General features: G+C 53.3%; 8 protein-coding genes across 8 annotated transcripts; 6 read left to right on the forward strand and 2 right to left on the reverse strand.

The window, feature by feature from the left end:
• Positions 1-942: 942 nt before the first annotated feature.
• Positions 943-2,859, forward strand: SIT2 (Siderochrome iron transporter 2; the record flags this gene model as incomplete). Its single annotated transcript, XM_064838145.1, has 3 exons — positions 943-1,205; positions 1,263-1,876; positions 1,925-2,859. The coding sequence occupies 3 exons, from the start codon at positions 943-945 to the stop codon at positions 2,857-2,859; spliced, it is 1,812 nt and encodes a 603-aa protein (XP_064694230.1).
• A 1,147-nt stretch (positions 2,860-4,006) lies between these two features.
• Positions 4,007-6,144, forward strand: LTS14_005448 (uncharacterized protein; the record flags this gene model as incomplete). Its single annotated transcript, XM_064838146.1, has 7 exons — positions 4,007-4,130; positions 4,158-4,420; positions 4,493-4,676; positions 4,738-5,018; positions 5,069-5,410; positions 5,492-5,519; positions 5,573-6,144. The coding sequence occupies 7 exons, from the start codon at positions 4,007-4,009 to the stop codon at positions 6,142-6,144; spliced, it is 1,794 nt and encodes a 597-aa protein (XP_064694231.1).
• A 282-nt stretch (positions 6,145-6,426) lies between these two features.
• Positions 6,427-8,304, reverse strand: LTS14_005449 (uncharacterized protein; the record flags this gene model as incomplete). The annotated part of the gene is made up of 1 exon (XM_064838147.1): positions 6,427-8,304. The coding sequence occupies one exon, from the start codon at positions 8,302-8,304 to the stop codon at positions 6,427-6,429; it is 1,878 nt and encodes a 625-aa protein (XP_064694232.1).
• A 285-nt stretch (positions 8,305-8,589) lies between these two features.
• On the forward strand, positions 8,590-9,299 carry RPO26 (subunit common to RNA polymerases I, II, and III; the record flags this gene model as incomplete). Its single annotated transcript, XM_064838148.1, has 4 exons — positions 8,590-8,648; positions 8,702-9,025; positions 9,084-9,203; positions 9,263-9,299. The coding sequence occupies 4 exons, from the start codon at positions 8,590-8,592 to the stop codon at positions 9,297-9,299; spliced, it is 540 nt and encodes a 179-aa protein (XP_064694233.1).
• A 456-nt stretch (positions 9,300-9,755) lies between these two features.
• LTS14_005451 (uncharacterized protein) lies at positions 9,756-10,675 on the forward strand (the record flags this gene model as incomplete). Its single annotated transcript, XM_064838149.1, has 2 exons — positions 9,756-9,821; positions 9,887-10,675. The coding sequence occupies 2 exons, from the start codon at positions 9,756-9,758 to the stop codon at positions 10,673-10,675; spliced, it is 855 nt and encodes a 284-aa protein (XP_064694234.1).
• Positions 10,676-11,515: 840 nt separating this feature from the next.
• Positions 11,516-12,501, forward strand: LTS14_005452 (uncharacterized protein; the record flags this gene model as incomplete). The annotated part of the gene is made up of 4 exons (XM_064838150.1): positions 11,516-11,892; positions 11,965-12,069; positions 12,124-12,272; positions 12,329-12,501. 4 exons carry the CDS (start codon positions 11,516-11,518, stop codon positions 12,499-12,501), a joined length of 804 nt encoding a protein of 267 aa, XP_064694235.1.
• A 366-nt stretch (positions 12,502-12,867) lies between these two features.
• LTS14_005453 (uncharacterized protein) lies at positions 12,868-13,383 on the reverse strand (the record flags this gene model as incomplete). The annotated part of the gene is made up of 2 exons (XM_064838151.1): positions 12,868-13,317; positions 13,357-13,383. 2 exons carry the CDS (start codon positions 13,381-13,383, stop codon positions 12,868-12,870), a joined length of 477 nt encoding a protein of 158 aa, XP_064694236.1.
• Positions 13,384-16,347: 2,964 nt separating this feature from the next.
• On the forward strand, positions 16,348-21,156 carry LTS14_005454 (uncharacterized protein; the record flags this gene model as incomplete). The annotated part of the gene is made up of 1 exon (XM_064838152.1): positions 16,348-21,156. The coding sequence occupies one exon, from the start codon at positions 16,348-16,350 to the stop codon at positions 21,154-21,156; it is 4,809 nt and encodes a 1,602-aa protein (XP_064694237.1).
• Between the last annotated feature and the right edge of the window lie 39 nt (positions 21,157-21,195).

Genomic DNA, 21,195 nt, shown 5'->3' on the forward strand with positions numbered 1-21,195 from the left:
CAGGACCCATATGGATGGCGGCCACCAAAGAGGGTTTCCACGATGCCGGCTTGTGGGATACCACTCAGCGTATGAGATGATGGCATGGATTAATGCTAGTCAGTCGGCCATGACTTATGACTACAATGCAAGAGCAAAGCAGCCACAGCGATGGGTAGTACAGCTTCATGCGCATTCGCAGTGCTGTACGTCGTGTCACGTAGTAAGTGAAAGCTTGCTTCGACTCACTTGTACTTCTGACTTTGCCAAACCTCACCATCAAGCACGACAGCGCCGAATGCCGCACTTCCTCGCCGTCAACAGCCGTCCGCACGTGCTGCAAGCATGGACTTCCTGCAGCTGAAGTTGGACTCTCTCTGTCGTCCCTACCAGCTGCTCCAGTCTTGCGGACTCGTGTCGCTGCGCCAAGACATGGACGTTCATGAGACCGCGCACGACGCGACAAGAGACTGGTAGTCTAACTCCATATAAAACGGGACCCGTCGCTATTTTCTCGGCGATTTACGGACTGGCCGCGCAAGCAAGGCGATCAGATAAGATCGTCGATTTGCCCAACTCGGCATCTCGGAAATGAAGTAGTAGCATCGAAAGCCCACCGACCTCGGCGCCTAAAATTGCTCATTGACCGATATGTTGAGAAAAGTGGACGGGCCAAGAGGCTTATCAGATCTCTTGATTTGGTGGGAGGCCAAGACCAGCTCCACCCATGACCGCATATATCGGACCACCCTCTTCGCATGGTTACGTTGGTGGGATCGCTATATGTCGGACGAGCCTTGGTCGAGTGTCAAGGCGTGATGCTGACCTTTTACGCCAAGTTTTGTATGCTTCCTCGCTCTGATACAATAATCTAAGCGGTGCAAAGCTTTTTCTGCGCGCTGTTTTGCCCTCGTGCTCTCCCTTTGATCTTTGCGCAGCTCTGCTTCCCTACTTGCGCTCAAGATGGGCTTCATCAACACAGTCCGAATGCGTAAGGAGCCTCACATAACAGGCGGAGCCAGCCAATATGACGAAAAGGATGAGCCATCAGACATCGAGACCGCCACTCCGAGTGACTCGGATACTTTGAGCCTGGAAGCCAGGAATGAGAAGGAGGTCCAGCAGCACCCCGATCGAATCACGCAACAAGCAGAACTAGGTGTCCAGAAAGCCGAAGCTGCAGCGTTGGTTTGGGGCAAGAAGACTGTATATGCAACTTATGCTTGGTATGTTTCTTGACATGCGGGCTAACCGTTATCAGATCGTGGCTGACTGCCCGTTAGGATCTGGCTATGCTTCTTCATGCTTGCCTTCCAGCAATCCATTCAAGGTACTGCTACCGTCGCTGCATACGCCAGCTTCTCTACAGCACCTGCAATCACGACAGCCAGCATCCTCGCCAACATCATAGGAGGCGTCCTCAAGCTACCGATCGCCAAGACACTGAACTTGTGGGGTCGAGCAGAAGGATATTTGGTCTCCTTCGGGGTATACCTTCTCGGCATCATCATTCTTGCCGCTAGCAATGGCCCTAGTAGCTATGCCGCTGGTTACGTGCTGTACTGGATCGGCTACGATCAACTCTACCTGATCATGGACATCTTCGTTGCAGACATCTCCGGTCTGCGCAATCGCGCCTTCGCTTTCGCCTTTGTCTCGACGCCTTTTATCTGCACGGCTTTCACAGGTCCATTGGCAGCGCAAGCATTCTTGACCACCGGCACCTGGCGATGGGCACTTGGTGCTTTTGCCATCATCCAGCCTTTCCTTTTCATCCCGCTAGCAATCGTATTCAAGTGGCATCAGAGGAAGGCTGAGAAGATGGGATTGTTCAAGCACGAACGCAGTGGACGTTCGATTGGCGCCTCTGTACTTTACTACATCCACGAGTTTGATGGTAAGTGCATCAGCATGATCTTGGCAAGCCTTTCTGACAGCTTTGTAGTGATCGGCGCCATACTCCTCATCGCCGCGTTCGTGCTCTTCCTCTTGCCGTTCAGCTTGGAGACTTATGGCAGAGCAGCCTACAACAGTGGGTCCTTTATTGGCATGGTCGTCGTTGGCTTCCTTCTCTTCTTCGTCTTCGCGGCCTGGGAGAAGTGGCTCGCTCGTGCTCACTTCATCCGATGGGAGCTCTTCCGTCAGCCGACCGTCCTTGGCGCCTGCTGCTTGTCCGCCATTATATATTACAGCTTCTACTCTTGGGATCTCAACTACTACAGCTTTGTCAAGGTCGTCTATGCCCTGCCAATCTCAGAGGCTAGCTACATGACGCAGATCTACAACGTCGGCTCTACCTTCTGGGGATGTGTCTTTGGCGTATATATCCGCTATGCTAAGCACTTCAAATACTTTTGCTTGTTCTTCGGTCTACCACTCATGATGCTTGGCGCCGGACTCATGATATACTTCCGAAGCTTCGACCGCGGCATCGGCTACCTTGTTATGTGCCAGATCTTCATCGCCTTCGGAGGTGGCACTCTTGTCATTGGTCAGGACATGGCCGTCATGTCCGCCTCTGATCGATCTGGCGTGCCAATGATGCTATCACTCATCAGCTTGTCTTCAAGTGTCGGAGGTGCGATTGGCGATGCTGTCACTGGAGCCATCTTCTCCAACACTTTCCCACAAGCACTCGCTCGTGCGCTACCTGAGAATCTTGCCGGTCAAGCTACTGCTATTTATCTCGGCGGCTACACGACACAAGAAATGTTCAATCCAGGCACTCCAGCACGCGTGGCGATCGACTATGCTTGGGGACAGTACGAAAAGTATGCCGCCGTCTCCGCTGTGGCTAGTCTGGCGCTTGGGATTCCAGCAATAGCTGTATGGAAGAACTATCGGGTGGACAAGCAGCAGAATAAGGGCACCATGATTTGAGCAATTGCTGGCATCCTTTGTGAAGACTGGTATATGTGAATAGCCTTTTACTAATAGGAAGACGTGCAAAGCCGTTTGCAACCGCATATGCTGGTGCCTGTGCTTCGTCCTTCTCGATCCATGAAGCTGGCTTGTTACTTGGCAGTTTGTTCCTCTCCCTTCGTCCTATAGCACTTTCGAACGCCGATAACGTACCCGTCTTCGACCATTTCATCAGAGCCCTGCGGCAGCAGGTCCATGGCAGTACGGTCGTCGACTTTGAGGACAAATAAATAAGGCTCGCCACAACCTAGACGGCATCCATTCGCATCTTTTAGCCAGACTGTCCATCATAACTCGGTCGATCGGCTCCGCGCCACGGCCATCTTGCCGCTGGGTGACTATTGTTCTCACTCAGCTACCCAGTACGCAAGTTCCTTACCCTCGACACAGCAGGTCCACATACGATGCTACCTTGGGATCCTAGGGCTGCATTGCTTGTGCCTGATCCGCGGATGCAGTCTCGCACATACACTGTGAGGTCGTGGGCGAAGGTACTTTTAGAGTCGGCAATATGGGGAGGCAACCAAAGGGTCTGTGACGAGTAGGGTTGACGTTGATGGACGGCGGAGAAACACAAGCGAGTATCACATGGTTGCAAGTCTTCGACTTAGAACTTGCATCATGATGTACCGCTAGTGTGCATGGTGAAAAGATTGCAATCTGCTGATGATAGGATACGCTACTCTTAGCTGATCCGGGTGCGCTTTTCCTGGCCTATTAACATACCGAGCTTACCTTGAACGCCACCAAAGTCAAAGTCTACCACCCCATGGGGCTGACTGCACTACCACTGCATGTTTGCGGAGAGACCTAGACCATGAGATGTCGAAGGTGATCAAGTGGATGTTGCCAGAATCGGACGGCATGGGAGTCACAAGCTTCGTACGTCGCTTGAGGTGCCCAATGTCTTGAACAAGGGCGCCTCTTGCCCAGGTCCAGGGCTATCTTGATACGGTACGCGTTATCCGTCAGACAATCGAATACTGTGCGTACGTATCGTCGATTGATGCTTGGAGTAAGATAAAACACTGATCTATCTCCGTCCTCCTTGTCAGCACTCCAACACTACGAATCTTCCGAAACAATCCTTTCCACAATCGTCGATATGTACGAGCCACAGGAGAAGCCACAGGACATGGTCTCCGAGCATATCGAAGAGCTACCACAAGGCCATGGCGAAGAACCAGAAGTCGTTGGCTTCGTCGCCGACACCAATGAGTTACCACCAGGTAAGCACCACTCATTGGCCTCCATAGGTTCGATGAATCTCTCACTAACATCCGCGATGGGATACTTCCGTTCGAAATATTTCCTCGGATCCCTCTTCGCTACCGGCATGGGCCTCCTAGCAGCAGTAGGACAATTTGGATACGCCGCTCCGGTCCTGGGTATAATCGACACCGATCTAGGTCCAGATCCGAACTTCATCTGGATATCTCTCATCTACAATGTTGCGTTGTCTGTGTTCCTCCCGATCGTTGGTAGACTGAGTGACATCTTCGGGCGAAGATGGTTCTTTGTGAGTGTGACCACCACAGAGCACGGGAGCCGCGTCATGGTCTTGTACTGACAGTGCCTTCGCTGTTGACAGATCGCCGGAGCAGTCGTCGGAGTCGTCGGAACCATACTCTGCGCCACAGCCAAAAGCATCAACATGCTCATCGTCGCCAATGCCATCTGTGGATTTGCAAATGCAACACAGCTCTCCTTCCACGTCGTCATGGGCGAGCTTGTCCCGATCAAACATCGTTACCTCATCAATGCCATACTATACGGTAAGCACGCCTCCTGTCTGCCACTCTCACATAAAAACATACCGATGCTGACATGAACAAGTCTTCTGTATCCCAGGTAGCGGCTTCGGCGGAATCATATCATACAGCTTCGCAGTGCACTACCCATCCATCTCCTGGCGTGGACCTTACTGGATACTCGTTGGTATCAATGCCGTTGCTCTCGTCCTCTGGGCATTATTCTACTTCCCACCGACCTTTGACATGAAGCACAAAGACCAAGGTACAGCAAGCAAGAAAGCTTTCTGGATCAAGAACTATGACTATGTTGGCACGGTTCTCTTCACGATTGGTTTCGTCATGTTCTTGATCGGACTGAATTGGGTAAGTCGTGCCATTGAGTTGTGGAGGAGGCCATGCTGATGTCAAGATAGGGCGGCTCAGTATATCCATGGACTTCAGGCAAAGTCATCGGCATGATCGTCGGTGGCTTCGCCGTCCTTGTCGGCTTCGTGCTTTACGAGATCTATATGCCTCTCAAAGCACCCTTTATGCCAATGCACTTGTTTCGGAACACTGGTTGGGTTGTCGCCAGTATCCTCCTCGGCATCGGTGCAGGTGTCTACTACGCTTTCGCAATCATCTTCCCAACACAGTCGGCGGTGCTGTATGGCAACGGCGACATGATCTATGTTGGGTGGCTCTCGTGCATCCCTGCCTGTGGGATCATCTGCGGCCAGATCTTTGGCGGTGTGCTGGGCAAGCGGGTTGGGAAGGTGAGGTATCAATGTATGGCCATGGTAGGTATACCCGTCACTATTCCTCCGAAACCAACGAGCTGATGCTAATTTGTGTAGTTCCTCGGCGGTGGCGCATTCTTAGGTTGTAAGTATTGCCTGCTTCGTCTCTATCTGAAATCATGCTAACAACCTCCAAAGCCGCAGCAGTAATCAACACAACCAACAAGAACATAGAAATTGCCCTCGTCTTCCTCGGCTGCTGGTTCATCGGCTGGAACGAAACCATCTGCCTCGCAAACGCCACAATCATCGTCCACGACCAGCAGGAAATCGGCGTAGCAGGCGGCGTCGCAGGATCGATCCGCGGCGCCATCTCAGCCATAAGCCTGAGCGTCTACTCTGCCGTCCTGACAAATCGACTTACCAAGACCGTTGCGAGCGAAGTCCCGACTGCTCTGGTGGGGGCAGGTTTACCGGTGTCCTCGGTGCCGGCGTTTTTGAAAGCTATTGAGGCTGGGACGGCGGCGGCTTTCCAGGCTGTGCCGGGTATTTCGGCGGAGATCATTGCGACAGGTCTGCATGCTTACAAGGTGGCGAATGCGCAGGCGTATTCGACTGTCTACTTGACTGTGATTGCTTTTGCTGTTCTTGGCTTCGTTTCGACCTTCTTCGCCGCGAACACGGAGGGCAAGATGCTTGATTCCGTGGCCGCGACATTGCATGGGCAGGAGGCGTTGGCAGACGAGAAGGATAAACGAGATGTAGTCTAGGTCGTCGAGATGACCCGCCGACTTCCTGTCCGCATTGAAGGATATATCAATGCAGTAACGTATCCAGAATAGATAGTGCGGCAAAACAAGTCTGGACGCCTTCCGTCTTCAAGTACTCGAGGCATGGGCCAATTCAGCTCTAGGCACACGACCCTGGTGGATCGTCTCTTCTCGTTGAGCTTCCGATGCCTATTAAGATACTACACCGTCATTACACCATGTCAGTCAATGATACATGCTTCGTACGTAACCTCCGTCATTTGATCTGAGCTGTCGTGTCTTCTACGACGTCTCCATCAGCGCAGGGTCAATGATCAACCCATGCATCCCCCCACCGCCATATTTGCCACCCTCGGAGACATCCTCACGCCTAACCAAACCAGCCAAATCGTTCTCCTCCTCAACACCCCTCAACCTCAGCCCCATCATCTCCTCAACCTCCCGCCCCAAAAACTCCTGCTCTCCCGCCTCCACCTCCATAAACTTCCGCTCGCGCACCGGATCTCTTGTCAAAGCCGCAGTCAAACTCATCCTCAAAGCCTCCTCCTGTTCATCAACAACAGAATCCGACAAATTCTCCGCACCACCAACCCAGAAGTCGCCTCCGGCAAGAGCGTCACGCTCAGCGATCCGATCATTGATATCGTCGATTTGCCAGCCGTGCGTCATATCCAGATGCTCGGAGAGATGGTAGTCGGTTGCGAAACGATGCTGGCAGCCTGAGACGAGACAAGCGATGCTGCGGTTCGGAAGGGAATCGTAGCCGTGTCCAGTGATCATAGCCAGAGTTCCCGTGACTGTATCATCAGCTGGGGTCATGACCTCGTCCCACTCGGTAGGCGTAGTCATCGCCGTACTGGCGTCCTCTTCTGCTTTGATGGCCTTCTTCCGTAGTCGGACTGGCTTTATCTTTGCTGGGATACCCAGGTGCTGCGTTCGGATATGCTCCTCCAGATTCGCTTTCGTCCCGAAGCCATGACCACATCCTACTCTGTTCCAGCCTTCAACTTTGTTACTGCTCTCAAGGTTCGTCTCGCCGCAGATGAAGCTCCGTGATTTCTTGTGCACGGATTGGTAGTGCACTTTGAGGTTTCCGGATTTGGTGAAGCCGCGGCCACAGCCTGGCCAGTCGCAGATATGAGTTTGCCGTTCTGATAGAGCGGAGTGCTCGATATCCATGTGGGCTTTCAAAGCACGGTTTGTTTCGCATTGCTTGCTACACTGAGCGCAAGTAGGAGGATGCGCGAGGCGAAGATGTTGCTGGAGTTCGGTGTATGTGGAGAAACCGACTCGCTCAGTGGCTGCTTGCAGCATGTCAAAGTCCAGATCTGGCATGCTGGTTGAGGGTACAGGAGAGCAAATTTCGCAAAAGTAGCGGACACCAGAATGCTCTCGTGCGACATGGTTCTTGAGCTGCTCAGGTTTGGAGAAAGAGGCGTGGCACTCTTCCACCTCACCATTGCTCAACATCTCCATATGCGAACACTCGAACGGCTTCTCGTTGAGATGATCGGTCTTAATATGTCGTTGTAATGTCTCCTGCTTGCGAAAAACTTTGCCACATCCTGGGTGAGTGCATGTGGTCTCCTCCTTCGCTTCATGCGCCGCCAAGTGCCTTCGAAGTCGCGTCGCGGTCGTGAAAGTTTTTCCACAGGTCACCTCGTTGCCACTGTCGTCTGTGCTGACTACATGCGTGCACACGTGATCTCGTGCTTCGCTATGCACGTCGATAGTATGCCGGGTCAAATGCTCATTGCGCAGAAACGTCTTTCCACACCCCTCCTCATGACATACAAACGGTCGTTCGTTCGTATGACTCCGCATGTGGATCTGCACTCTCGCTGGCCTGTCAAATGCCTTTTCACAGCCAGCCACTTCACATAAGAACTTTTTCGGCTTTTTTGATGTCGATGTCGCCGTGGTCTCGGCTACAGACTGGCCTACAGAAGATGGGATTGAGTATGCCGGTGAAGCCGATACGCTGTACTCCCGTGCTGGCGTGTCCACTTCCATGTCCTCTACAATGCTCTCCCATACCTTCTCCTCGTCGCTGCCGGTTGTGTTGGTGCTGGCATTTTTGCGAGCTCTTTTCGGCGTCAAAGTACCAGACTCGTGTATGGCAGCTTTTCGCTTCCGAACTTGGGGCGGTGTTGTCGACATGTCTCCTCACATCTACTTCGGCTCCAGTCAATACTATCAGCTTCATCTCGAAGTCCACCACAAAAAGTTTAAGAGCGCGCCAAGATTTCGCGACGCTCGGCCTCACGTTTCGCCGAACATCCGAGAAACTGGAGAAGATGCATGTGAAGCAAAAGTTTGGGAAGGTGCGCGCGACTGAAGCAGGTACGATTGTGCATCTTAATCTTCTCTCACCATTTGAGCAACACACCCTCCCGCACCCGATTGCCCACTCGCTGCAACGTTGGATTGGATTAGAGCGCCATCATGTCCGACTACGGCGGAGGAGGCGACGATGATCGCATGAACGATTTCGGCGACGGAGAGTCAGTAACCCAGCAATAACAACAACCAAGCAAAAACTAACAGCGAGTCCCAGAGACAACGCCGACAATCTCATAGAAGAAGACGACCTCCTCGAAGACTACGACCGCCCAAATGGCGAGGGCAACGGCACAAACGAGAACGGCGAGCCTCTCGACCCCGACAACCCTGCCACGAACGGCGAAGGCCTGGACAGCACTGATTTTGGCGCAAATGGTGTGGTAGAAGTGGGCGAGCAGGGCAATGCGCCGAATGCGGCGGATAATACTGTCAAGGGGGTGAAGAGTAAGAGGATTCCGGCGGAAAAGAGGACGACGACGCCTTATATGACCAAGTATGAACGGGCGAGGGTGTTGGGGACGAGGGCGTTGCAAATTAGGTTAGCCGGAGGACACTGTGAGGTGGGGAGTGGTCGGACGAAGCTAATGTCATGACAGTATGAATGCGCCTGTTTTGGTCGATGTCGAGGGAGAGACAGATCCGCTGCAGATCGCTATCAAGGAGCTGCGGGAGAAGAAGGTGCCGCTTGTCGTGCGGCGGTATCTGCCTGACGGATGGTATGTTGTTGCATGACTGTATATTTCATTCAGGCGGGCCTGCTGACAATACTACCCAGGTACGAGGACTGGACGTGCGAAGAACTGATCAACTAGGAATTGGCAGTTTCTGAGCCGGCCGATTTATTCTGAGTCGTTATCAGGCATCGTCAGCGATATCGATAACCAGCACGAGGATCATAGAGGAAGAGGTGATTGCTACTAGCGAGGCGTTTGGCGCGCATCATGCTCAGATTAGCATGCAATATTGTTACGATACTGAAGCAGAAAGGACATCAAAAATATCATTATTCGACCCATCAACCATAGCTTCCTCTTTCGGCACAATGGAAGCTCTTGCCGCTTTCACAAAACATGTGAAACAATTAATGCGGCTCTGCTCTGTCGACGTTAATGCCGGAGCTTTCTACGTCACTCGAATGAAGTCAAAAGTCCAAGATCCCTTTAAACCCCGCCAACACTCCAATGCCAAAGGACCATCTTTACCTCACGATCTGGACATATAATCTCCTACTCGTCTTGACAGTAATCCAGATCTGATCATATCACAACATGTCGTTCGAAACCACCGGCACCATCGCCAGCTTCGGCGGCAAGCTGCTCAAACTCGCACATCAGGTACATATTTAACCATCATACAAGGAGCAGAGTACAACAAGTCATACTAACACGATCATCCTCAGTCACGAGCAACCGCCTGCCAAATGAAACTCAACCTCTATCTCCCACCCGGCGCCTCCTCCTCCAAACCCGCCCCCGTCCTCTTCTACCTCGCCGGTCTAACCTGCACAGGCGACAACGGCGCGGAAAAGGGTTTCTTCCAGCACATGGCGTCCAAAAAGGGCATCGCGATCGTCTACCCGGACACCTCCCCCCGTGGCCTTGGCCTAGCAGGTGAGGACGACGCATACGATTTCGGCTCCGGAGCCGGCTTCTATGTCGATGCGACAAAGGAGCCGTACAAGCATGGGTATCGGATGTACACTTACATTACCGAGGAACTACCTCATGCGTTGTTCGGGGAGTTCAAGGAGCTGGATGGGAAGAGGATGTCTATTACCGGACATAGCATGGGTGGCCACGGCGCCTTGACGCTTTTCCTGAAGAACCCGGGGAAGTACAAGTCCGTTAGTGCTTTCGCTCCCATCACCAACCCGACGAAATGTCCCTGGGGCGAGAAAGCATTCAAGGGGTATTTCGGCGAGGAGGATAAGAAGCGGTGGAGTGATCATGATGCCACGGAGCTCCTGAGCCATTTCAAGGGCGACACGGATATTCTGATCGATGTCGGCACAGGCGATAATTTCTACAAGCAAGGACAACTTTTGCCGGAGAACTTTGAGAAGGTGGCGAAGGAGAAGGGGAAGAAGGTCAATGTGCGGTATCAGGAGGATTACGATCATAGTTATTTCTTCATTTCGACTTTTGCCGATGATCATGTGGAGCATGCGGCCAAGTATTTGGGGGTGTAGTGAGTCTCTCACGCTAGGTCTGATTAGAGGATGAGGATAAGGCTGATGGGCTTAGGGTGCAGTGACAAAGGCGACTCACGAGCGAGTGCTGCGACGAGGGTGAAATTGTGACGGGAATATAGAATGGTAGCGTATACACATCGTGGACAGAAGGATCCACTTTGTTCGTCAAAGACAACAATAATGCTCAGCCAGTTCAGTTCAAGTTCATGCTGACTCGCGAGCTGTCTCATCGCCATCTCCGACTTCCGTCCGCCCGTCTTGGCTTTCTCACGTCGCTTCACGAATGAAACGACTTGGCGGGTGGAGATTCTCCTCTCGCTACAAACATCTTCCACAACATATATGAGGAAACACATCTCTCGCGATCTTGGCTGTGCACTTCTCCGTCTTGGCCAGTGTCGTTGAAAGTTTCAACTTCCACTTCCACTTTCTTTTCTGTACGGTGAGCTGAGTGGGCGACAGGCGATAAGCTCAATGACACGCTTCAACTCTGCCACAGGTGTTCTTGGCTGGAGCTCCCCTCTGGACCCGGAGAAACACAGAGTCTTGGAGTCCGTTGCCATGAGTTCTGAATAGATGGTCTGCTCGGGACACTTCTTCGGCTTGGCATACTGGCTCGCTTTCGTGGTTGGTGGTGAGCTGACAGGTATATGTTTAGAAGCAGTCGTACGATCCTGATATTTGACAGACCGTATAGACTTCCCTCATCATTTCTCACTCGCCCGAATATAGCGGCCGGCTCGCTATACCACACTCGCTAGTTTATATTCATTCGCCCTTCTCCATTGCCCGTCAAATCGAACGCTCTCATACCCACAAAGTCCAACCTGCGCAACCATGCACTTCACGACCTCCGCCATCCTCCTGGCCCTCATCACTACCATCTCCGCCAGCGCCATCGCCAATCCTCTCCCAACGGCCGCTCCACTCCTCTCTCGCCGCGCCACCCGCGCCTCTTCCGGCAACGGCATGCCAGCCTCCTCCGGCACCACAGCTCTCAGCGCCGTCAAGACCATCGCCGCCGGCCAGACCTTCGACGGCGGAATGAAAGTCTATGATCGTGGCGTCTCCTGTACTGGACAAGCGGAGGGAGGCGACAGCGATGCCGTCTTTATCCTTGAGAAGGGAGCGACGTTGAAGAATGTCATTATTGGGCCACGGCAGATTGAGGGCGTGCATTGTAATGGCGGGTGTAAGCTTGAGAATGTTTGGTGGTATGTCTTCTTTCCCTGCTGGATCAGGGGTATTGCACCACGTTTGGGTGGAAGCTGACGGTATGAGCTCAGGTCTGCTGTTTGTGAAGATGCGTTTACTGTGAAGAAGCAGGCTGCTGGCGAGACCACTACCATCAAAGGTGGTGGAGCCTTTGGCGCTGAGGACAAGGTCCTCCAGTATGTCCTCACCCTTGCTCAACCATCTGATCGACTTCTGATCATGATATCTAGGCACAATGGCGCAGGGACAGTCTCCGTCTCCGGCTTCACCGTCGACAATTTCGGCAAACTCTACCGTAGCTGTGGAAACTGCAAGACCATGTATGAGCGTCATGTGATCCTCGACAGCATCACGGCATCCTCGGGCAAGATCCTTGCTGGTATGTTTCCTAAAATGTGCGTGGAGGTGTTTATGAAGCTGACACAACCCTGCCAGGTATCAACTCGAACTACGGCGATACAGCGACCTTCTCGAATGTCAAAGTATCTGGTGTCAAGGATATCTGTGTCACCTACACTGGCAACAGCAAGGGTGACGAGCCGAAGAAGAACGGTTCTGGACCGAGCGAGAGCTGTCTTTATGATAGCGGTGATGTTTCTGGTGCATAGATGTGGTGATCATAAGCGGACGGTGGACGATCGTGAAAGAACAGTAAGGCCTTTGTACTGATCGACGAATGGTTGTATTCTGTAGGAGATTTGATGGACTAGTAGTTTCTGCTCTGCGAGCAAATCTCGGCTATGCACCATTGCATATCGACTCTTAGCTCGCCCGGTACTTTCACTGAGAGAAAATGATCCCACTCATAGAATCACGAGCTTATGAAGTAGGGAGGACCTTGGTATTTCGCCAACGTTGGTCTCATATCTGAAAGCGGGCAGCCCTGCAAGCGAGGCATCATCAATCTCGTAGTGATCGTAGTAGTCGTAACCTCGTTGCGGCTTCCCTCCCCGCCAGAACAAGATAACCATATCTTATGTGCAGTCCTCGCATTCTTTTGCGTCGGCTTTCGTCGGTTCTGAATTGTTGTCACCCATAATCGCACTAGAACTCTCGGCAGCGGAGGCAGTCGCCACCAAGGCGTCATTGGCTCCAGGAGCCGGACTGCTTGTTGGTGCACTTGACTCCGTGGCTTTCGCAACTTTCGAGGAGGGCCTGTCAGAGTGACCCAGATCCTTCTCTGGCTGGATGTGGTCGCGGACCAACCTCTTCAGGATCTTAGTCTCTGGGAAGCCTCCTTCAGCCTTGCGGTCCCAGAGCAGTACTTCTCGTGTCTCAACAGGTCCTTCAGTGGTAGTGTTGTATGTCAGGTGCACAGTGAAGAGTCCTCCGGTGGCTGGTATCAGAGCGATTTCTCCTATGCTCGTGCCAAAGGTAGAGAGCAGTTCCTGGCCAAAGTATGCGGCACGAAGCATCCATTTGCACTGGGTACAGAATGTGATTGCTATCCTTGGGAGATGTACGGAAGCATCGTGTGTAGTGGACTCCATGGCGGTAATATTATCTAATATCGGTGTTGGGGATGAGATGAAGATTTGTGAGGCAAAGGTGGGGCCAAGATTACAGAAGGAATTGCGTGCCTGCCGACAGCGTCTCCACGAATATTAGTAGACGTTCGCTGCGCTCTCCATGTCGGTGACAGGTGGAGACGCTTCGAAGCAACTCTTAGAGCACAGGAAGACAAGCTTTGGTAGGAACATAGATTCACCACAGAGGGGCAGGTAGCGTAAGAGCTTTAAATTAAACAGAGTCAAGATGAAGGAGCATTAGCCTCCCCAAATGACCTCCTATAGAGTTGGGCACCTGGGGCGGTATGAGATTACATCTGCACTGTTTTGCATAAGCTTCTTAGCTCTGGTAAGAATGTCGTTCATGGATATCCCACAACAGCTACATTGCCAAGTATCAGTTCCGGCGAATGAGTTGAGCCTTGATGGCACTGAGTACGGTAACACATCCTTCCAAGGTTCTCATTGTGAGTGGTGGTATGTTGGGGTTGAGTGTCATGTTACTAATATCACAGCTAATGCTCCCTCAAAGGGGATTGCGGCCTTGCCATACCTACGGAATGCTGACTGTTTTGTTAGCCAGCATACTGTAGATAGGCTAGTGCGGTGCCTATCCGGGAGCTTTCAGATATACTGATCACGCGGGTCGAATCTGTGCCCTGCCAACCGAAATGCATTGCAATTGCGTGAGGGTTCGTGGGCACAAAGCATCGTGCTCTGCGCCCGAGTTCCAATCGGCTTGTGGATGCTACGCCAAGCCATGACCGGCTCGAATGTCGTCGGTGGAGATGATGACTTTGAACAGCCGGCAGTGTATCTCGTAACATCACCTCGCTTGACGATGGTTGAGATAGCGAAACAATCTCAGGACTCCCAAAAGTAACGGCAACAACCCGGATTCAGCGCCATGCAGAAGTCAGCGAGCCATACCCCTACTCGAGCAGGGGAAGCATCCGGTTGTATGTTGCGCGAGTATGATGTTGGTACCCAAAACGAAGAGGCACATCTAAGGTGGGTGAGGTCGAGATAACGAGTCACGGTAGGAGCCCACCCTGCACCACAAAATCACCTGACCGCGCGCTCCTGTTGTCTCCCGTTGCTGGCGTATTAGGCTCGACCATTCAGGGCGCGTAGAGACGTGACGACCAGGATTCCGGTTCTTCGGCGCTTAGATGCGGCACGGCACATGGCGAATGTGTAAACAATGTCAGAACGAGTCCACTTTGCACTGGGCGTGGGGAGACCTCGTGGCAGACTGTGTCAAGCTATGCTGTCATGATAAGGACGATATGCATACCGCCAGTATCGGACTGTACTTGAGGGATGGCGGCCCTCATGTACAGCCAGCGAGGACAGAGTCACATTCCACCATGCAAATGTGTGCTCGATCTCGACCGGACGATCAAGATATTAGCCGTTTTCACACCTACTAACATGCCAAGTACTTCAGTGGAGGTTGGCTTTGACCTGGCCAGAGCCTCGTCTAATCCTTCTGCTCTGGCTCTTGCACTCTCATCTATCAACGGCCGGCTCGAGGCGCGTCTGTCGAAACTGCCACGATCCGTCGTCGGACCGTCAGCATTGTGGAGGAGTAATGTCTCGAGAGTTCGATTGCTCCGAGCGGGTGTTCGCGAGATGAGCTCGACTGGATGTCAGCGACTTCGTCTCACATCGGCCCGCAACTCAACAGAGGACTCGGGACGACGCATGTCAACCTCAATCTCGACTTCAGCACCTCCACCAAAAGCATGCTCTGCTCAAGCAGGCATTCTGCAGCACAGGTATCGTCATACGCAGGCAGCCTCGTGCAGTCGTCAGCTGCGACGTCCACACGTTGTCTTTCCAAACTCGAAATAGTGGACCCGTGCATGAGCCCACGCTGGCTCCGCGCTCATGCAAGCACTTATGCAAAGGCATGACTAGTCAGCGAATCGAAGTGACCTTCGCCACATCTCCAACGTGACTGGTTCGCATATCATGCAAGCAAGCCTATTGCGAATCTCTTTAGCATGCAGATGGCACGATACTTTGAGCTGTATGAGCCGCAACCAGTGTTTACGCAGTGATCCTGCTCGTGTCAAAGGATTCGCGGCGTCTAGCTGACCAGATGGAGAAGCGCCCTCAGCTCCACGCGGCCGCGTATCGGCGGAGTGTGTGTTGCGATGATGGGCGTGGACCTTGCTCAAGTGACTCTACCTACAGCCCTCTCCGCTTTCTTCCTCACTCTGAGTGCTTGTTATGTTCCCAATTTCATCCACTTCGTCCACTTTGATTTACCATGAACTGGGCCCAACCCGCGAATCAAAGTTCACCAGGGTGCAAAAACCAACATTTGGAACGCTAGAGGGCGAGCCCGACGGGGCGATTGGCGGTACCCCACAGCACGATAAGATCGCAGCTCGTCGTCAGCACGAGACAAAATATCGTCTGGTTTATTCTGCTTCTCACCAGTGTCCTTCTGCCACGTCACACAGAGTCGCCCGACTCCGGACGACTGTGGCACAAACCTGCGGCGCAGGCTCGATCGACGTCTGCCGGCAGCGCAGACATCGTATCGGTACCTCCGGTAGTGAGGTGGCGGTGCCTGCAGGGCGACGTAGCGGCTCTGCGACACCGACAGGCCAGCACATGTCCGACATGCGACTATTCTGGCAGCCTGCTAGAACAAACCTTCAAAGTAGGTTCTTGTCTTTCGACTACATTCTACTATACTTAGCTACCTAATCTTTCGTATTGTATTGCTGGTTGTTTGGCGCTGGTCGCTGACGGCGTTGTGTCATCTTAGAGCGGTTGTCATCCTGCGCCTACACCAAAATATTAATGATCGCATCCTCCGAACACGAATCTTACGAAAGCGCACAACATATGTCCTGATGGTTGCCACGCTTGGAAGTTGCAGGAACATTGTTACACTGCGTGGGAGGGATCCGAGAACATTGAACTGCCATGTCGGCATCGTTTCGATCACATTTTCGAAGCACACCTAGCCAGCGAACTAGTGAAAAGGTTTCTGAAGAGCAAAGGAAGCGGGATCGTCGAACATCGACGGCATTGACGCCTGCTGTCGATGCGACCAGGAGATCTGACCAGAATGAGGCCGTCTTGACGAAAAGAGCCAGTCGGAGTATCACACCTATTGCGGGTTCTGAACATGGCACAAGATCATCCTCCCGAGCTGCGACGACAGTACCAGCCATACAACAATCTTCAACTGCAGGTCGACGATTATCGGTTGCACCGCCCTCGGAAGATGGTGGTCCCGGCTCTTCCGCCCCTTCAGGGCACCGCCACATCTACTCTCCTCCGCCTCACAACGTACGCACGCCATCACTCTTTTCTGGCTCTTCGGCTTCGACCTTCGACAGTCCAAGGTCTAATGTGTTACGAAAGAAACCTTCGATGGTTGACGGTCAAGCTATACGGAAGCCGCTCAATGCCGATGGTCTTGGGCTTGAGCGAGCGACGATGAGTAGTAGGAATGAAAGCAGGCATCGTGTTGCTGATAGCAGCGTGCTGGGCATGTTGCCACCGAGTGCAAAATTCGATGATATCAGAGGCGCGAATAATCGCAGCCGGAGCGATTCGAGGAATTTTGCCACACCTCCCTTGGCTACTCTCTATGCCCCGTCGGCGACACCGTCGACACGATACACGGACTCACCCTTCAGCCATATCCCGACCCCAAGCTCCGCGTCAACATATTCGCCCGCCGTCCTTGCAACCTCGGATATAAGCAGCACAATGAGACCTGAAAGCCCTGCTCGGAAACGCTCGTCATTTGGGCGCAAACAGGATCACGGCCAGCTAGGCTTACCACCAGTCCGCGAATCCTCCACATCTTCATCGAACTCCACTATCAAGCCTGGGGCCGCTTTGACGTCTACAAAGCCGAATGAGATACATCAACACTCAACGGCTGCAAGGCCTTTGGCTTCATCAAGGACACCTTCATATGCTAAGCCAACAGCAAGCACAGCTGCGCGCAAAGTCACGCCACCGGTGCAAGTGCCACCCGAACTAGCACACCTGAACGTCGACACACCTCGCAAGCCTTCGTTAGACAAGCCTCTCCCGCCTCTACGTCCGAGCAGGGATGGTACGCCCAGCCTTCCGGACATATATCAGCAGAGCAGGGTTGTACAGAGCGATCTGCCAACACTATACACCACATACCACAAACGTACACCATCACAAGAGACACCAGTCAGCGCTAGCTCTCCAGGCTTTCGACAACGCTTCGGCTTGACATCCAAGTCATCGTCCAGGCAGCCGTCACCACGAATTGACTCTGCTATCTCACCTCCTCCATCTGCCAGACTCTTTGCTCGTGGCCCGACGCCTGATTTGCAGCAATGGCAAGAGAATAAATTGCGCCGCCAAGACTCACCAGCTGTTGGTCCTGCGCCGAGTCCTAGCAAGTCACCACGATTCGCCTTCTTATCCCGTAAGCCGAAAGCCGACTCCAACAGAACGACGGAGAAGCCCAAACGTGAGCTGAAGAAGGGACCCGTTGCTGGCACTGGGCATGAAGGCTATGGCCGATTCGGGGCACGCGGCCGTAGCGGCAGTGTAGCGAGTAGTACTGGCATCAGATCACCAAGTGCCGACAGCGAGGCGGTCAGCGTACCTCACGTACATCCTCCGCGAAAGTCAAGCGTCGCCAGCAGTGGCGATAGCTCGGAGGTGGAAGACTTCATCCGGGAACGTCAGAAGCCCATGGTCCTTCGTGGCAGTGGCAGCACGTACAGTGTTGCTACGTCGACTTCTGAAGTCATGCCAGCAAGCCGACACGATTCATCGAACTCATCGTCCGTGGATAGCTACCGGCTGCAGCTATTGCCGTCGGCCATGCAAGGCGCTCATGGAGGTTCTCCCGTCAAAAGACCACTTCCGCCTCGGCGTCTCCCGTCCGACAGTAGCGAGGACGATATGGCGGCACGGTATCCGAGTCTTGCGACGCGACGCTCGCTCACTCGACTGCCGCCTTTCGACACCAGACAGGTGAACATGCCTGCACCAATCAACACAAACCTCCCTACTACTCGTCAGCCAATGGATAGCGATGACACTAAAACATCGGCGACAGACTTGCGTAGCGATGAAAGCATGCTATGCGGCAATAGGAAATACGCATCACCTACACCAAAGCAGATCCCCTCTGCAGAGACGAAGCCATCGAGAAAGTGGAACTTCTTTCAGCGCGCACAAGCTTCGCCAAGGTCGAAAGGCAAGGGTAAAGCGCTTGACCGGGACTACAATATGCTTGAGTCTGGCGAGCGACCATACGACCACGTTGCACCATATGCTATGCTAGACGCAGAAGAGCCGCTCGACCTCTCCGATGTTCAAAGGATCCTTCAGCAAGCTGATTCTCTTGCGGAGGAATCTGCATCTGAGGACCACCGTGTAGTCAAAGTTGTGCCATATGAGCATCGGCACTCCAGCCTGCTGCCATCACCGCCCGGTCTGGGCATGTCTGTGAGCGGACTCAACATCAAGGTCAAGCCGTCGCCACCAAAGCTTATCGTACCGCAGTCAGCCTCTCTGCCTCACAAGGTGACCTACGTGCAATCTTTTGCGCCCAAGTCGAGCCATGTACCGGCAGCTTCCTCGACTACAATACCACATCAGGAAGTCATGTCGGAGTTCAGGAAGCCTGAGGGATCGGAAGGTGAGACCGCACAGATCACTCCAGAGATGCGAGCCTCACCCTTCCTCACATCGGACAACCCAAGTGACGACTCCCCGAGACAACCACGACTCTCACCAGTCGGACGAATCCCGCGAGTTGTCTCAAGGCGCGACCGAGATCGGAAGTTACCTGACGTATCCTTCTCCAGGCCATTTGTAAACACGCAGCCACGGCCGACTGTGAAGCCTCCAGGCGCATTGTACAATCAGATTCGAGAGCTGGCCAGTCCGATTGAGCCCAACTCTCAGCCCACTTCGAGCACCAGTGCACAGTCAGATGGTTTGGCGGGTGACAGGAAGAGCAGCTTGAACACTGAGCCACCAAGCGTGTCGACCAACCGGACAAGCATGGAAATGACGCACAGCAAGGATTTCAGCGCTTTCACGCCGCGCAAGAACTCTGACGTGTCTTACACAAATACCAGCTCGAGCACTGCCTCCTGGATGGCGTCCTTGGTGCGGCCAGGGCTGCAACTTGATGACCACTGGGCGGAATACAACGACCTTCTTGATGACATGCTGCCTCAAAGGACACCACTTTCGACCGGATCGTCTCTCGGTGCGCCTTTCCAATACTCGAGCATGCTGTACAACACCAACAGTCCAGCACTGCCAATACCTTTGTACTACAGTCAGCCACCATCGACGGAGCTGCCAGCTCCGCCACGGTCTCATACAGTCCCTGCTGTACTGAGTGTGCCCCAGCAGATCGCACGTTTCATGCAGCCGTCGATGTCACCACTTGCCACTCCGCATACATTGTCTGATTTATACGAGACGTATGGCAGTCAGTCAACGACCCAGCTGGTACCAAGCAGAGCGAGTCTACCACCGCCATTCCGTGAGTCGGCCACCAAGCCAAACCGGACAAGCTTGCCATCTGCACGAGCGAGTACTGGCTCTTCGACTCATAGCCGCTTCTCCGTGCATTCCCGTTCAGCGTCTGTGCCTGATGCCAACAACAACATTCGGAACTCTGTTTCCAGTCTCACTGCAAGTGCACGTTTCAAGCGTGACACACAACTGCTCGACATTGCAGAGGACGACGGCGATAGTCAAGTAGGGACCGCGAATTTGCGCTTCGCAGCTCTGATGACGAGCAAGTGGCTTTCGTTCGGCCAAGTCATGTTCAGTCCTGCTCAGAACATGCTTTCAAATGCTGCCAACGAGCCAAAAGTGCTAATCCTGGACGGCCTCGGGAGCGACTGGTCGTATTACGTTGCTCTGACATACCCTGGCGTTGCCGTTCACAACCTCGGGCCCGGTTGTGCTAACGGATCGACCTCGTGGCCTGGCATCTATCAGAAGCCGCCGGCTAATCACAGACACTACCCGCTCTCAAGCATATCGGCCGTCTTCCCATTTCCCAAAGGCTGGTTCACGGCCGTCTCGCTTCGCTTCCCTGTAGCTGCCCCAGACAGCGCATACCAGGCCTGTATCTCCGAATGCAAGCGTGTACTCAGACCAGGCGGCCATCTCGAAGTCGTAACCCTCGACCTCGATCTTGTGAATATGGGCAGCAAAGCACGAAGTCTAGTCCGTGGTCTTAAGACAAGAATGCAGAGTCGTGACCCGGATGTCAGTCTCCGCAACGTCAGCGATGTCTTCGTGCGCATGATCGGTCGTCGTGGGTTCGAAGAAGTGCAGAGGTGTATCGTTGGCGTACCAGCCGCCGGCCGCATTCCATCGAGCCGCGACATCAGCAGTCGAGGCAGTTCTGACGAAGCCAGCAAACGCCGTGCCTCACGTGATAATAACAAGAACCGAAGTGATAGTTCCGACCAGGACTTTAACTTTCAAGCCCTTCTCGAGGACGCCAGGAGCAACAATATCACCAAACCACACAAGAAGAGCGACGACGAGAATATTACGAAGATGGTGGCTAAAGTCGGAAGATGGTGGTACTCGACATGCTACGAATCTGCCATGCCTTCCAACGATAGAAGCATTTGGAACGATCATGCTCTGCTGCGCGAGTGCGAGAAGCAGGGCACCAGCTTCCGACTACTCATCTGTCACGCGCAGAAACCTGCCCAAGCAAGACGACGCACAGTCAGTGTGTAGTCATCTACCTTACAAACTTTCCTTTCATCTACTGGAAGG

Source organism: Recurvomyces mirabilis (genome assembly GCF_035927965.1).
Source record: "Recurvomyces mirabilis strain CCFEE 5264 chromosome Unknown scaffold_13, whole genome shotgun sequence".
Taxonomy (NCBI): Eukaryota; Fungi; Ascomycota; class Dothideomycetes; order Mycosphaerellales; family Teratosphaeriaceae; genus Recurvomyces; species Recurvomyces mirabilis.